This window comes from Pholcus phalangioides, unplaced genomic scaffold (genome assembly GCF_987345545.1).
Source record: "Pholcus phalangioides strain wild (caught in Gottingen) unplaced genomic scaffold, Ppha-v1.0 ptg000018l_1, whole genome shotgun sequence".
Taxonomy (NCBI): domain Eukaryota; kingdom Metazoa; phylum Arthropoda; class Arachnida; order Araneae; family Pholcidae; genus Pholcus; species Pholcus phalangioides.
This window is the reverse complement of record NW_028301611.1, coordinates 18,906,159-18,923,781: the sequence shown is the minus strand read 5'-3', so window position 1 is coordinate 18,923,781 and position 17,623 is coordinate 18,906,159. Positions and strand designations below refer to the sequence as shown.

Genomic DNA, 17,623 nt, shown 5'->3' with positions numbered 1-17,623 from the left:
TTTACAAATTGGTGAAGGTACGAGGGAAATGGCCCGTGCTCTGTGAAGAAGTAGACAATTTCCCTAGTCCATCCGAGACTCTGGAAGGCCACCTTTGGGACGATTTCGTGAACTCTTCTCCCGGAACGAACTGTTCAGTTAAGAGTCCCGGTAATGTTACCATCTATTGAATAAATTGCCTGTGATGTCCTAATATTCACATAACAAAATGTAATTTTTATTCGAGCACGAAAATAAACAACCCTCCTCCATTATGACTTGAATGGACTATCCTGAATGACCGGTCACAACCCACCTCACGTCCTTTTATAGAGACGTCGGATGTCCTCAAAGATAGATGTGTGCAGGAATGTATTTCCCCCTCCCCCACAAAGAAACAGTATAAGGTTGTTGCAACGTAGTATAAGTAGTTTATACTATAGTGATCGTCCAGCAATAGTTGGTGAAGCAGTTCAGAATCTGGTTCCGTATATCGTTCAGCAAAGCATTCAATGAAGAAATCCAGTTGGAAACATCTTTGCAAGGTTTTGAAGATAGTGAAAACGTACCATGACACAAAATTTGTTTGCATACAATAAATATTACTACGACCTGAAAAGTTTTCTTCCCATTCAAGAATCATACGATCTGAATCCTGCTACTAAAACAGGATACGTGTGCGTGGATCTGGTTCCTTCGTCTCCGAATTCACCTTTTGCATTAATTTGATCACTTCAGAATTGTGGTGGAGAGTGCCAAAATGCACTCTTGCTGCTCTACTGATCAAGTATTCAGTTGAGGCCATCGCTGCTATGCGGTCGTGTGGATGTCGTGTTGGACACACTCATCGCAAGGACCCAGATTCGAATCCTCTTTGGTGGCAGGCACATTAGTAGTCGGCTAGAGTTGGTTTTCTAACCTTGAATCGTGAATAGGAGCAGGTCTCCTATGTGGAAAAACTCTCTGTCGAGAACCGGCAGACTTCCATCACGATGGCTACATAACAAGAAAATTCAGACAACTGCAAATTTCACAGCAAAGTATGAAAGTCAAATAGCAACACCTGTAAAATACGAAACGCGCATAACTTTGACAATATAGATACTTCAGAACAACCCGTACGTTTAGAATATACGTTCCGGCATGTGCCAATCGGTAGAAATTCAAATAATCACCGATGTGCATGTATGGGTGAGTAGTAGTATTTGTGTCCTCGTAACTGTATAGATGGATGTAGTCTGGTTAGGGTACTTTATACGTCGTTATAGGAAGATAGAGCTGGCTTCAAAGTACGAGCGTATATATTGCTGGTACTAAAAATACCTTTTCCAATTGATAACTTCTGACGAAAAATACGAAAGAAGAATCGATGCCCTCTCGTGTGCGTAAATAGACAGTAATTAGTCAGAAAATGATTAATTGAAGTTGATAAAATTGAAGCACGTACCTTGTCGGATAACGACGAGTCCCTGGAACTGATACCAATGACGGGAATGTTATAAAAACCGCATGTATATGAAACAGCAGCTGGAGATAAGTCGCCAGCCGTCGGGTGACTGATGATCACTGCATAAACCTGAACAAGACATCTTAGTTATTATGCATCGCCGTAGTTAAAAATGACGGAAACTAACGCACTTGAATTATTCCATTAATTCATAAAAATGAACAGAATTAGAATAACTACCGTTTGAATTATACAGGATGTCCTGTAAGTCCTTTATCTCATCAACCGATCATTGTAGAGATATGATTTCCCGTTTAAAAAACGTTCAAAATGTATTCAGAAATCACCTCGTACCAGTTTCGGGTGTGAAAATATAGTGTAATTAGAAGTGTAATTAGAAGTGTAATTAGTGTGTAATTATAACTTACCAGTTTCCAAAATGCATTTTAAATTAACAGAAATTGATTAAAATAATATATAAAGGTATATTTTCTCCAATATTTATATATTTTTACAGAAGTATTTCAATTATATACGTCCTGGGGCAAAGTCCCCCCAACCCACCCCTAATTCCCCTTCGTTCTCCTCTGGGGTCAGTGAAGTCTCCTGGATAGGAGAGCAGTACCAGTCTAGGAGGCATTGGACTAGTTTCGCTGGCAGGGGGATGGGGGGGGGGAAATTGCCGAAATTCTATTCAGGTATTACTTGAATAGGCCCCCTTCCCCAGTTGCTCAATAGGTTTTTAATAATTGGACTTTAAACTCCTCCTCTTTTTAACTATAACCAGCAGCAGCTAAAGCTATTAGCAGTTAACCAATGCGTTATCTTTGTTCCACAGACGACGTAGACCTTTCTGAATCATTCTTCTATTATTTTGCGATCCGAATACGAGAATGAAGATACACCGCTGAGAGTTAATGGGTCGCTGCCTCATTAGTGAAAATTGAATTAACTTTATCAGTAATAATTAAATTAAGCGGAAGCGGAAGTAAATATCAAGTTTCCGGAAGAATGAACTTTGAAATCAGAAACTTTTTAAAAGTTATTTGTAACAAATTTTTTTTGGGAAATGGAAACATTCCTGGGCCGTCATAAACTATCCGGGATTTTCTGGCGTTATATTCCCGAAAATTCACCAAAAAAGTTCTCCGTTAGATATATCCTCGGCCGCGGCTGAATAAAAAACTTCAGAGAGAGATAAATTTTCCACAGAATGTTGGCGAAATTCCAGAAGCATGTCCGCAAATTATTTCTCTTATGTATGTATTTTTTAGTTTTTGAGCGTCTTCAAATTATTTTCCTTTGCGTACTCAAATTATTCCCCTATTTATGTATTTTTAGCCCACATCTGCAAACTATAAAACTATTTCTCCCCTTTACCTATTTTTAATCGATCTGCAAATTATTCCTCTCTTGTATATGGATTTTTTTGCTGGTCCACAAATTATTCCATCCTATTTCTGTGTTTCTTTAATGCATGCACTCAAATCATTCTTTCTGTTTATCTATTTTTTTGCTACTCCACAAATTATCTTCCTACTTTTGTGTTTTTTGCCGGTTGGAAATTATTCCTCCTACTCAATAATTTTAGCCTGTCGGCAAATTATTACTCTTATTTACGTATTTTTACCTGGTCTGCGAAATATTTCTGTGGTGTTCGGTCAGAACATGATATCTCCAAAAAATGGCTTTTTGAACTAGTAGTAAGTATTATTAATTAGAAGTGAGATAAATGCACAAATGCATGCGTATGACTGAACAACATTCTGATGTATGATATTTTCATTTGTATTTATGTGTATGCTTTATTTTTGATTTTTGAATGGCAATGGAAATGCTTATATCTCAAAAATGTGATTTTGGAGTTATCATGTTCTGGCCAAACACCACAGATTTCTCCTATTTATGCATTTTTTTAATGTCTTATTTACATACTTTCACAAACTATTCCTCCAACTTACCTATATTTGCCAGTCGGAAAATTATATCAGCTAATTACGTGATATTTTTAAAAATGTACTGAAATTATTCCTCCTATTTACTCATTTTTAGCGTGTCCATAAATTATTCTTACAAATTACGTATTTCTTAGCGATGCGCAAGTTATTTGATAACTTATTTACTTCTTGCCGCTCCACAAACTGTTTTTCTATTTGGTCCGAAAAACTTTTCAACTGTTTTCACCGGTGCATGGCTGTAAAAGAGGTTGAAATGTATTTCCCTAAGGATTCACCTTGATAGGAGCTTTTTACCATTGCAACGCAATACACGCACGTTGGGATTATTATTGCTTACCTCGTTGGCTATGAGCCTCTCGCACACGTTCTGCGCGGTACGTATCGGGTTCCTCTCCATAGAAACAGAAATTGGATCCAGGGTGACATCCGGAGGCAGAATGTGTCCATTGCTGTTGACGTTTGTGACCGCTTGTACGAAGTCGGCTGTCTGGTTGCCGATTTCGAGCACCGCACCGATGTTGTATTTCTTTATTGAGAAGCCTCGGGCCAAAAGTTCTTTAGTGGCACAAATTAACAAGAAGAACAACAACCTCAACATGATTCGCCGTGGCTGCTAGTACCACATCGACACCGAGTGTGTTAGATGCTGCAACCCAGTTTGGCTGTTGATGGGTCACTCTTCATCTTTGTAAGCCGTGGAATTTCTGAAATGTATCGATAAAAAAGTGGAATAAGATTGATTAAAACATTTCACATCGTTTCAAAAACTCATGATTTGTGCTACTATATTTTAAAATCACATGGCCGTATTATACAGAGGAGAGAATGTCAAAATTACATGGCCGTACTACGCATAGAACAGAATGTCAAAAGTGCATGGCCGTACTGCATGAAGGAGAGAATGTTAAAACTACATGGCCGTACTAGAGGAGGAAGGCAGAACATGTTATATATTTTTTATGAATTTGAACGTAAATTTCATGTAATTCCAATAAAAATATTTAAATTTATCACATCAAGTAACATGGAGAAAGGAGGATGTACCATGCATTGACAGATAAAGCGGAGGAGGGAGAATGTGTCATACTTTGTCAAATTGCACGGAGGAGATAGAGTATATTATGAATTTTCAAATTACATGGCCGTACTATACGATGGATGCAGAATATGTCATGCGTTGGCAAAATTACAGTTTCATAATATGCGAAGAAGATGAGAAGAGTCATACATTGTCAAGTTACATAGCCATACTACACGAAGGAGGAATATCAGACATTGCAGGCTTCATGAACCCCCCCCCCCCCCACTGGAAAGGCGTATAAAGTGTACCCTACAAACGCTTAGAAGGCGCGTGTAGTCATAAAATTGCAGAGTAAGCGTCCATACTTCTAAAAATTCATAAGAAAACTTGTGTAAATTCTATGGATTACATTCAGGCAAATAGTTTGTACTTTTTCAAAACTGTACCCGTTCCCCGACATCACGACTGCCCAATTTCCAGCCCGTAAGCCAAATGCGGCCCAGCAAGGGATTTAATTCCGCCCACAAAAGGTGTTCCGGTGAAAAAGTTTCAGTAGTAAAAGGCTGACCGAATTCGGTCTGATTTCGATCAGTTGAACGCGCCCTATAAAATCCTGTGTAAAAGATAAGTTTTATTTTGGTAACCCTGTATATATATATATATCGGAAAGTAGCCGTATTTTATGTAATGTAATGGAGAGTCGTAACATCATTATCTCTTCAGATCTTACGTCACCGGTCTTGTTCAATTTGTACGTCAAGCGGAATCATTAAGGTGTTCCCTTTCTTTTTCGTGACATTTTGCCGTCGAAAGCTCGTGACAAGACAAAATACAAAGCCTTTAATGCTTGCTATCCTCGAAGATCTTATTGCATTTGAGCGGACAACGTGTGTTTTCTTTCTTAAATCCCTTTCTCGTCATATCGATTCGCGAACTCGGGTAGAGTAAGAATCCTAAGCCTATCATGCCAGTTGTTTTTGAGCCCCGTGCCATATAAATGCCATATCGAGTCAAAACCCGTGGCAAAAAGTGTTAGATCATGTGCGTACGCACTACCGATGATACGTTTAACCCTTAAATGCTCAATTTTTTATTTCGAGTTGATAAGTTTTTTTTACAGTTAACCCATTTTTCACCGCTTTTCAGATCCATGACCAAATTGCACAATATTTTCTATGTATGGCAACGTGTATAATTTTTCTATGTGGCTTAAATAACATGTTTGAGAAGTTTCAAAAAAAAAAAATTGGATATTAATTTACCATGTTTTTCTTTGTAATTAATGGAAATATACAATTAATAAACTTCTTAATTGATGTAAATCAATTAATTAATTGGTGACTGTGATATTGGGAAACCTAGTGTATCACGTGATAAAAAAAAATTAACAAAAAAAAATATTTTTTCTATTTTCAAAAAAATTATTTCTGTTTATTTTGTCATGTAAAAAAAAATTCCAGATCTTAATTCAAGAGATAAAATTTCCAAAAATTTCATTTTTAAAAAAACCATGAAAAATTAAATTTCTTTGTAAACGAATTAAAAAAAATTATGGCAATCATTGAAATCTTTAATTACTGAAAATTGGTGTTTCATCGAAAATTTTAATAACAATTAATTGAAAAAAAAATTTAAACGAAGCGTTGCGCAAATGCAAAGCCAGTCAAAATGGGTAAATAGCATGTATAGAAAGAAAGTCGTAAATTTAATACCGATGTGACCATGAAAATCGATTTATGATCTTCTTCACGAAACAGTGACTCCTGCCATATCGCTATACTATAATTTACCGCCATTAAGGAGTTGGGTTGGAAATGTGAAAGCGCCATCTATCTGTGGTCGTCTCAGTAGAGAAAATATCTTACCTATATTCTTCTCCGGTTCGAATCCGGGAACTAACGGCAACCTTCACAGTGGTAGACGAGCATCGTACCGCCACGCCATTCGGGCGCTGTGATTCACGAACTGGAAACACCCGGGCAAAGAGTTTTCGAGCAACACATTGGTCGGAAATGGGATTCGATAGGATATAAAACACATTGTTCAATAACAATGTTTTAAAAAAGTATGTTGGCTCGGAACATGCAAATGAAATAGTGTTTTCCTAGTTTCAGGGTAACCAGACAATGCATGAAAAATAAATGCAACGGGATTTTTTAAATTAAATGTATTATGGCATTATTAAATTAAATGCATTATGGCATTATTAAATGCATTATGGCATTATTAAATGCATTATAGCTTTATCTGAAGCGTTATGAGATGGCTTCCAAGAGATACCTTGATGATGATCTAAAAAGGTGATAATTCCCATGTTGGAAGACGTATTTCCTAAAAGAGAAGTTTCAGGATTGTTTAACTGTGCTCAAAGAATGGTGAGCTTTCTTTGGAGAAAATATCAGAGAACCGACTGTGTGTGTGTTGTGAATTCGCCTTGGGCTCGCCGCATACCCGGAATCACAAGGAGAGGCGATAGAAAACTCAATGCACTTACTAACGAGAATTACCATACCATCCCGAAGTAACTGAATTCAGAGTCCGCGATATGTGTACCAAACTAACCATCCGAGAAGATCAAGGTACACTGAGGTAAATGGAAATTTGGGGTGATGGAATCACACTTGATTTGTAAAATTCAGTTAGCTTCTGAGAGAAAACGGTCCATTTCTTTCATACTTACTCTATGATTCGGTGGAAATGTAATTGGTACGTTAGCTGCTGATACAAGGCTACAAGGAGCTTAAGTTTTTTAGTCAAGGTACTACCTGTTGTGCCCTTTACATTTAGAATATCTCCGAAAGTTCGAGTTGGCCTAATATCGATTATTATTTTTTCTTCCTTCTTACTATTTTATCTCTCATTTAAAAATATAAGTAAAATACCTTTCAAGGTAAAGTAAGAATAAGAGGTTCATACTTTTTCCACGTTTTCACTGTACTGATGAAAGTGGAACCCAATTGCATTTACACTAACCCAGTTACCTATTTGCATTGACTTTATTTTACTTTATCAGTTGTGGTACTATGCAAAGAAAGAGATAAAGCACTTGCAGCTTCTATAGACTTACAAGATAGGCGTCTCGAAATAGAGGAAGCACGAAATTTAATAGACCTAAAAATGTCAAAAAACATTTCAGTATCAAAGGTTTGTGACTGGTTCTCGTCGTATCCGCAAATAAAAAGTCAGTAAAGATGTTCGTTGAACAACTAACCGAAGTTGAGACTCGCGTTAGGAAGCAAAATTTGGAAGAAGAACCGTTACCACATTTACGCTTCAATGGCCCAACGTGAAAATTGAAGTATCTTCGAAAGTGAAGAAGTTCTGTTTTTCCCTCTCAAGTTTTATAGACGGAGAAAATTCCCATCTCCCTTCTCATTTGCCTCATATAATGCCGTTAGGCATTAACGGGGGGGGGGGAGGGTAGGGGTAAGGGTTGTTATCATATTGTGATTTTCCTACAGACCAGATTTGCTAATCAATATTCTAAGTTTTCTGCAAACTAAGAAGGTCTTAATTAGCTTTGTGCACCATAATAATAAAATGTTTGGGATTTCCATGGTTTAAATGAATTTTTTTCCTTTGTTGTTTACACTTTTTTCGTTAATGTATCATCATTTTATGAATGATTTTAAAGCACAACAAGCGTCAGGTTTCACTAAAGGTAAGATTAATTCTGTAAAAAGAAAACTGAAGAAACCCTAAAAAAAAGTGAATGATTCAAAAATCCATCTGACATATTTTCAAGAAGTTTCGTTGAATTCTCCGACGTAGGAGCTCGATTGAACTGAACTAAGTAAAAAAGCCAATTCCTGTTATCTCAGTCGACCTTATGGCATTAAAGAATGTAAAAAAAAAAAAAGAAGCTCACATATCTTACATATTACGGTGTCAATACGACTTAGATTAGAATCAGCAAGTGTCGTAAGAGATGCATGTTAAATATTCAGTAACGTAAGCGGCATCCCATCCCAATCAGCACGGCAAATCAATAAAATGTTCATTTGTCTATATAAATTAAATCATTCAATCAACACGATATACAGAACTGTTCAAAAAAGTGATACAATACTCTAAAATTGGAATTCATTTGGTAAAATTGTGCAGCACACATTCACTGAAGACCTATATCAGTCTTACTGCAAAGTCCCGAAACTACGATGTTCAACTAAAAACATATTTATTCAAGATCAAGATTCATTTCCACTACTGTCCCGATCCAGTGAAGATTCCGGCAAACTTTGATGCGATGCCATTTATTTTGTCCATTTCTGAGCAATTTATTTAACGGGAATAAATGTTGCGTCTCGATTTGGCAGCCAGAAACATACATTTGGACTCGTTTCAAATATTTTATTTTAACGAGTTCCACATGAACCTGTATATGATCATGTATTGGCGTGTACTGAGTATGAAAAGGGGCCGAGTATATACCATTCGTTATCCTAAATGAACTGTAAAAATGAGCTGATGGGTTTATGTAAGTTTATCGAAGAAAATAATGCAATATTTAAATTACTCAAAGTTTACCGCCCCAACTTAAGCAGGGAATGTAAAATTAGCTTCAAGTAGTCGTCGGAGTTTTCTACGAGCCTTGAAGATTAGCCGTCATTATGATCATAACCATTGGGGTTATGATTATAATGATGGGTGATTATGATTATAATGATGGGTGATTATGATTATAATGATTATAAGTAGGGCTGGTCCGATTGATCGATTAATCAGGTCAGTTAATCGATTAATTGCTAACCGCAGTTAAAAATTTTAGTTGAGTTAATCGATTCGATCAATTCGATTAAAACTTTTATTAAAAGTTTGGAATGTTACTTGATATTTTTGAAGAAAAAACCCCAATTAGATGTCTTATATAAAACCGTGTCCGGAAAATTCACCGCCAGCAATTCACCGACAACAATTCACCGCCGGATAATTCACCGCTAGGAAAATTCACCGCCGGAAAATTCACCGACCAAAAATTCACCGCCATGAAATTCACCGCCGGAAAATTCACCGCCGGAAAATTCATCGCCGGAAAATTCACCGCTAGGAAAATTCACCGCCGGAAAATTCACCGACCAACAATTCACCGCCATGAAATTCACCGCCGGAAAATTCATCGCCGGAAAATTCACCGCCAGGAAAATTCACCGCTAGGAAAATTCACCGACAACAGTTCGATGCGAGTCAGTTAGCGTGGGAGTGAGCGATTGAGTTACTGAGTCAGTGAGACAGGAGTGAGTGAGTGACCTAATGAGTATGTGAGTGAGTGACCTAATGAGTATGCAGATGAGTGAGTGACCTAATGAGTATGTAGATGAGTGAGTGACCTAATGAGTATGTAGATGAGTGAGTGACCTAGTGAGTATGTGAGTGAATGAGTGACCTAGTGAGTATGTGAGTGAATGAGTGACCTAGTGAGTATGTGAGTGAATGAGTGACCTAGTGAGTATGTGAGTGAATGAGTGACCTAGTGAGTATGTGAGTGAATGAGTGACCTAGTGAGTATGTGAGTGAGTGAGTGAGTGAGTGAGTGAGGGAGTGAGTGAATTAGTTTTAACCTAGTAGTGCACAAATGATTAAAAAATCTATTATTAAATAAATTAAAACTTATTCACTGGGTCACTCACTTACTCACTAGGTCACTCATCCACTCAGTAGCTCACTCACTTACTAGGTCACTCATCCACTCAGTAGCTCACTCACTTACTAGGTCACTCATCCACTCAGTAGCTCACTCATCCAGTCAGTAGCTCACTCATCCACTCAGTAGCTCACTCACTTACTAGGTCACTCATCCACTCAGTAGCTCACTCATCCACTCAGTAGCTCACTCACTTACTAGGTCACTCATAAACTCAGTAGCTCACTCACTCACTTACTCACTAGATCACTCATCCACTCAGTAGCTCACTCACTCACTGATTCAGTAGCTCGGTCGCTCACTCAATCACTCACTCAATCGCTCACTCCCTCGCTTTCTGACTCTCATCGAACTGTTGTCGGTGAATTGTTAGTCGGTGAATTCGTAAACCATATAAAACATGTTCTATACACAACATTTTGGATAAGTGACCATATTTAAAAATATTTGAATCAATATTTTGATCAAATTAGATTCAACGAAAACTGATGATTTCAGTTTCAAATTGAGTTTAATTGGAGTTTTAAGAGACGAACAAAATTTATTGTCTCCACTATGAACAGTAGTTTTTCGTATTCTTGGAAGCATTAGAAGCATCTCCTCACAGGTACCATTCGAGAGGAGTTTCTAGGAAAACAAGCGACAAGTATAATCGAAATTAATTTCGAAATCTATGAATAATAACCAAAAATAACCGTTTAAAAAAAAGACACGATCAAAGAGAAGAAATTCCAGGTTTTGACAAAATATATGTGCAGCATATTAAATTTAATTTATTAACCTATTCCTATATTTGTTAACATCTACCGAATAGGCGAGTTTGAAATGAATAAAGTATGTTTTTATAGTACCTATTAATATTATATAGTGTCACAAAAAATATTCGATTAATCGATTATATATTTTTTTATTGACTAGTTTAAATTTTATCGATTCCCAGCCCAAATTATAATTTGGGCTGGGAATTATATATTACGATTATAATTTCAAAAATTAGTTTCATTACGATTAGCAATCTTGTATTGAGGATTATGAAATCATGATCCAAATGAAGCGCATGAATCTGAGTTACAGTCGTGCATTCTGTGATTGTGCACTCTTGACTCGCATGTGATTATCCGTTAGTGAAGACAGCGCTTGTTTCTCGAATGGGCAAACGGGACACGTGCTTGATTGGATTGGCACGATTTGGCACGTAGGATTGGGGCTTAATATACTCTGTAACTGTGTCTCGAAGCAAGGATCGTACACAAGATTGAATTTTGAAGAGGGGATTGGAACAAGGAGGCCGTAGAAGACCATTGAAAATCATACAAAATTATCAAAAAATCATCAAAATAGCATATAAAGTATTTGATTTCGATATGAATTTCATTTTTACAAAAAAACATTCAAAGATAATTATAATTTTTGATCAATGGTGGGGGGGGGGGGGGGGGCGCCGGTCTCTATGCCCCCATCCTGCTTACACGAGTTGCTACATTGAACATTATCTTGTTAATATCTCTGATGATCGTAAGCCGAAGTATCTGTGCATTAACAAGAATAAAAAATTAAGAATTACGAGCCAAAATTGGTATTAAATTCTAAAAAAATAGATTCAATATTTTTTGCACATCACGCGGCACCATTTTATTCACACGAGCCCTATAATGAACCACAGTCATAGCTCGCTACCGGGGTATATAGGGCTGAAACCTACAGGAGACAATTTTCGCAATTAGTTTCAAACTCTATATTGTTTCACTTATTATCTTTGGACAAAACTGTTTGGTTTTATATATATTTTTTTTATTCTTTTGCATTTCATATTCCTTCCTTTTTGGCAATTTTTAACCCGTCTGAATAAAAAAAACGGCATCTACTACGACTTAGTGCCAAGAAGATTCTCACCTCAAGTGCGGGTTGATTATCGTCACCGAGACAATTTCCATTCTCACGTACAGAGACATTCTGTGAAATTTGAATTAATTTTAATAAAAAATTACACACTAAATCCTGAGCAACAATGACACAAAATAAAGTTGCCTCATTTGAAAAGCCCCGGTACAACACCTCCTGGAGATAGGCCTCCGCACGGGTTGCCAAGTTCATCTGCAACGTCATTAAGACTTCCAAGCAAGTTTGCCACATTTTGAACCGCACCATCCTATTTCGTTTCTTCTTATTTTGGCGTAGAATCTTCCTGGTTGGCTCACAAATACCGCGTGGTGATTGGTTATGGGGCATAGAAATTGCCAATTTTGAGCCCGATCATTTTTTCCCTCTCAACGTTGATACTGGCACGAGCGGGGAAATTTTTTTCCCAGAATATTCTGAGGGAAAATGGACTATTTGCTGACCTCACGAGCACCGTGCCGAGTCCTTCTATCTCTAGGAGGTGCTGTCCGGTACCACTACAAAAGAAGTGACATTTTTGCTATTGTCACACCCCCCAATTTGACTGTGCGGTGAATCCTCTGATTTGATGATTTACTGAATTTAACTATTTTCTTACAGACCTCGTATCGTCGCAATCATGCTAAAGGACGAATATGCAATTTTTATTTCTCTTTGTTTATCAGCTGGGTGGATACCTTATTTTGCTATTTAAGTTTTGGCTGAAACGCGTATGTATATCCCTATTGAAACACATGGTACAAAATATTTTAGGAATATAACTTCCATAGAGTAACATGGGTAATGTAAACATTCAAACACGTTTACATCTAACACGTTATTTTTTTTCCAAAGACATTGTACATTCGTGCTTCTGGCGTGAGGAGGGACGGTATAAAGTAAAACACTCTAAACAGTCCCCTCCTCAGATGCGGTCACCCCTTCTTTACGGTCAAATAGTAATTTATCTTTTATATTAAAAGTATGCGTTTCATGGGGGGGGGGGAAATAGACATGAAAAGCTGGGAGGGGATGAACGATAACGAAAGCTTGGGGGGGGCATGATGATGATGATGATGCCAATTCATAGATATGTTACTGCCAAAGCCCGGAGCGCGGGCCAATTCGAAACGGGGCCTTTCTTTCTTTCAAACCGAGCACAACTCAGGTCTATCGCCATGGGCAATTTACTACCTAGTGAGTTGTGCCGAAAGTAGGAGTCTGTGTACCTAACAGTCTGAGCACGTATCTAGTGTTGTGTCTCTGATTTTTTTCAGTGTCGCCATCAGTGGAGTGAAGTGTAATAATTGAATATTTGTCCCGTTTGTAGTCCTGTTGCTCTCTATGGCGATACTTTTAACAGGAAGATGGGCTCTCATTCATGTCTCAAGCAGCAGAAAACCAACCTTCACGAATTGGAGAAGGGTTTTGGCCAAAGTCCGAATTGCAGAAATGATTCGGACTTCGCCGGCCATTTCGTGAAGTGACCGGAGGCCAAAGCTTAATGTGCTGATATAAGACTGCCCGGGGGGAGCCAAATTTATTATTTTAATCGCCTATGCCTGATAAATGTCCATACATAGCAGCTGTATTGAATTAGCTCCATGTGACAAGAGAAAAAATAGTGAAATTTGAGAGAAAAACAATACAAAAAATAATTACACAAACATTTTTTTCTGCCAAATTTTGGAGAAAAAAAATGATTACCGCATCGTGACTGTGTCTTTATGGGTTGTCATAACAACGTGGACATAATTATCACGAAAAAATACGCCAACTTGTGGATGATCCCGAATCATTCTTTTGTTATCGATCTTTCGCCAGGGATTACCGGCCACATCGCGAAATTGGCCAATTCGGGATTTTGCAGTAACATACACATACATATACCGGCTTCGTCATTTGACAGACAACTATTACATATCCCTCTTTTATATTATAGAAGGATATTATAATCTCCAAAATATATATATTGTTATAGAGTGTATAAGACACACATATTTCATTTGGAGATTTTGAAACATTACAATATTTTCTATATTTTACTCCAAATCATATTCAATATATTTTTAAATATGTTGAAAATGAATAAAATTTGAGTTGATTTGAAATTCCTTCCCACAGACTTGGCATTTTCGAGGGTGTTTAATAACGTCGGTATTTTGCACTGTCTACCCTGCGGAAACACTTAATGTTAGCTACTCTCTGTGTAGAAGACAGAGAAGTGCTCCCCCGGTAAAACACTTCGCAGTGTGAAACCACCAATTAAATTTTATTAACGAACTAATCAATTAGAATTTCTCTGTTGCCAATAAATGCATTTTTCATGGTGGCTCCAATAGCGCCAATTCAGAAAATATGCCAATCTTAGTATAAATTTGGCGGTTTGTGTGGCTGATGATGGTACTATTTCTCGATATAACGATAACTCTTCTACGACGACTTCTTTTTCTTGCTCAGCAGCGTACCGTTATGTCGAGGTTTCATTGTAATGCATTTGCGAAATCACATACTATAAATTTATTCGACTTTCTATGAAATTATAAAAAAAAACATAAAATTCCAATTTTTCCGTAGAGTAAACGGGTTGGGAGTTCGCAATAGACGATGATAAAGGATTATTCAGCTGTTTATAATCTAATTTACATACATCTTAGATCAGTACCCGCCCTATTTGATCCTGGGATATTCAAAGGAGAGGGGCAAGGGTGAAAATCAGAAGAACGGGGGAAGCCACGACCGGGGGGGGGGCATAGAGAGCTGTAAAGAAATAAAGCTTTCAAGTGAAATATGGTAAAAAATGATGTAACTATACTTCCAGAATCCAGCAGAGACCAGGACCAGGGCCATTACGACTAGTAGGCTTTTGTGGGCCTGATCTGAGGCTCCACATCCATACGGGGCCTACATGATCAGATTTGATAGTATACTTTTCAAATGTATGTATGTATATATGTACAGTACGCACGGGACCCCAAAAAATCCTTTTGCGACAGGACCCGCGATACTGAGACGACTATGCATAAAACACCCAAAAGATGAAAGCTGACTGAAACCAGGGCAGGCGTGGACCCAGTGGGAAGTGTCGAGAGGTTCGATTTATTGTGTAGGCTCGTTGTATAGTCCCGTATTTTACGCAGACCTATCTTCCCCTGATAATTCGATTCTTATGAGGGATGATCCCCCCCCCCCCCCTGTGGATCCGTCCCTGGCGCAGGGTTCCAGAGATCTTATTTATAAAAATTTTGGTCAATATAAATGTGATTGTAATTCAATTCAATTCGATAAGTACATGAAAAATTCTCGTTCATAGATGAGAGTAGGATGCCCTGGATAAGACGGGGGAGCCACGGCAAGAAAATATGGACCAAAGGAAGAGTGACATGGCATGAATAAGGCCGGTATTACACTATAAAAGTTTTATAAAAGTCCTTTAATAAAACTTGAAAAATTTAACCAATAAGATTATTGGTTGCATTTGCTCGAATGCAACTTATGAGCTTTATTTGTTGGATTTTTAAATTTTATAAAAGATATTTTATGTCAAACTTTTATAGTGTAATAGGCTGAGGAACGCTGCGTTAGATTGATGTTTGGATTGCAATAAATAGGAGATCTCGTACCATATCTAATAAGTCAAATAAACAATTTTGGAGATCCATGCAAATGGCGAAATAGTGATTGACGTGTTTTTGCCACATGCTTAAAGGTTCTTTTACCTTTCAACATGTTTGAAAAACTTGAATATAGAAATATTATTAAAACTTTTATTCCCATCGATTTATTTCAAATTTTTAGGGCATATATATGTGATTGCATATCCTATCCTATATGTGTATAAAATTTTATATACCTCCAATACTTAATTTGTTACAAATTTTCAAAAAAAAAACGCATTATATAAAAATAACAGCTTGCGCGAATGATAAAATAACATGACATCAATAAAATTGAACAAAAATTGACTAAAAAAGAAACTGTTTAGTTAAAAAAAAAAAAAACCGAAAATATATTTACTCATAAATACTTGGCTTATTAAATTGAGAGTTAATGAAATCTAAATATTTTGCTTCATTTCATGAACACTGGACAGTTTTCTTCATATGTATATATTTTTGAATTAATTTTCATTAAATTACATTTCTTTCGTGCAATTCCATCATACTCACAAGCTGTTTTTCGTGCATCTTTTTTGAAAATTTATAAAAACTTAAGTATTAGAGACAGGAAAAATTTAATATGGGCATAATTTTGTTTGATAGCATACATAATCAGATGAAATGAATATATAAATAACACTTCTACGTGAGAAAGTTCTTTTGCCATGTCAAAAGGTGGGAGACCCCCCCCCCCCAATGGATAGAGTGCAATAATCCGAGGGTCACAGTTCCGACCGCTCACAAACAAATATTTTCCTAATTGTGGTGTTTGCGTTTGTGTTATTGCAACACAAACCACAGAAAGAGAGAGAGATGCAAAATTACCTCGAATTTTCAAGATCGTGCCGCTGCTCTTCGGAGAAATGTCGCATTCATGGGATGAGATGAGCATTTCACATCGGACACAATGGCCTGTTGTATTTAAAAATATCAAAGAGTTCTCCTCTCACGAAGATTGTTGGGTTTTGCTTCTATGGTAGAATGTCATGGCAGTGCCCGTCGCCAAGATTGCGGTTTCCATCCCGTACACGTCGATAAAACGAAAAGAAGATGTCCAAGAAGAAGAGCAGGAAGATCACACACACACACACGCGCACTACTCTTAGGTATCCTCTTCTCTTCTCCTCTATCGTTTCCCCGGTATCCACATCCTTTTTCCCGGTGACGTCAAACGGGATCCCTGGGTTCCGGAGACGTGGTCGGTAGCGCCATCTAATGGGAGAGACACGAAACGATTCTCCCGGAGGGATTCGTGAAATACGAGAAAGGGATATTTTTTCATGGACGAGAGAGTATAGGTAAAATTTGCCTGATAATACTCAGAAAAATCACCAATGAAAAAGGCAAATACAGTGCAAGGAAAATACAAAAGTCATAAATGCATTTCGACACGCCACGGGTGTCGTCATCAGAGGATAAAAGATATTATGCTGACCGACGATTCGACCTCGATGGTTACCAAATCTTAACTCTCAGTTGCTCAGATAAAAGAAAGTATATACGTGTGTCAAAGTCAAACGTCGTGACCAGAATGAAGCTGAGTGCCTGCGTGTAAATCTTCTATAACGCACTGATTGGCCCCATGCGAATCGATTTCGCAAGCAGCCAATCCGGATATTTGACTTGGACACAGAGGTATATTTCTCTTTCCGCTGAGTAACCGAGATTTCAAATTTGGTAAGTAGTCCAAGTGGGATCCTCGGTTAGCGTGATATTTTTTACTTTTTAATGTAATTCCTTAAATGTCCCGGCCCGCATTCCCAGATCTCTTAAATGTCCCAAACCACATTCCTAGATCGCTTAACACTAGAAGGGCCGGACTATACATTATACCTAAAAGGGCCGCGAGCAGTCATTTTGACTGCTGCTTCTTGTTAGTGCCACATATTCAATCACACTGAATTTTTACATTAAAAAACAGCAAACATTATCCCACACGGTTAATTAGTTAATTTTGAAGAAATTTGCGTTTTTCTAAGATAACAGGGTGTCCATGAAATGACTTTCCAACTATAAATATGGAAAGGGCAACTGAGGACA

At 37.5% G+C, this 17,623-nt stretch overlaps 1 protein-coding gene across 2 annotated transcripts in view; it reads right to left on the bottom strand.

Annotated features, from left to right (window-relative positions):
- Positions 1-16,991, bottom strand: part of Nmdar1 (glutamate ionotropic receptor NMDA type subunit 1) — a 56,201-nt gene extending 39,210 nt beyond the window's left edge. Inside the window, exons 1-3 of one of the 2 annotated variants that reach the window (XM_089247628.1) lie at positions 16,409-16,991; positions 3,722-4,088; positions 1,427-1,555 (exon numbers count right to left, since the gene is read on the bottom strand). In XM_089247628.1, the coding sequence (XP_089103754.1) occupies positions 1,427-1,555; positions 3,722-3,982 (390 nt within the window). In that variant the 5' untranslated portion in view covers positions 3,983-4,088; positions 16,409-16,991. The remainder of the gene's footprint in view (positions 1-1,426; positions 1,556-3,721; positions 4,089-16,408) is intronic. The other variant, XM_089247626.1, reaches the window with a different exon arrangement.
- Between the last annotated feature and the right edge of the window lie 632 nt (positions 16,992-17,623).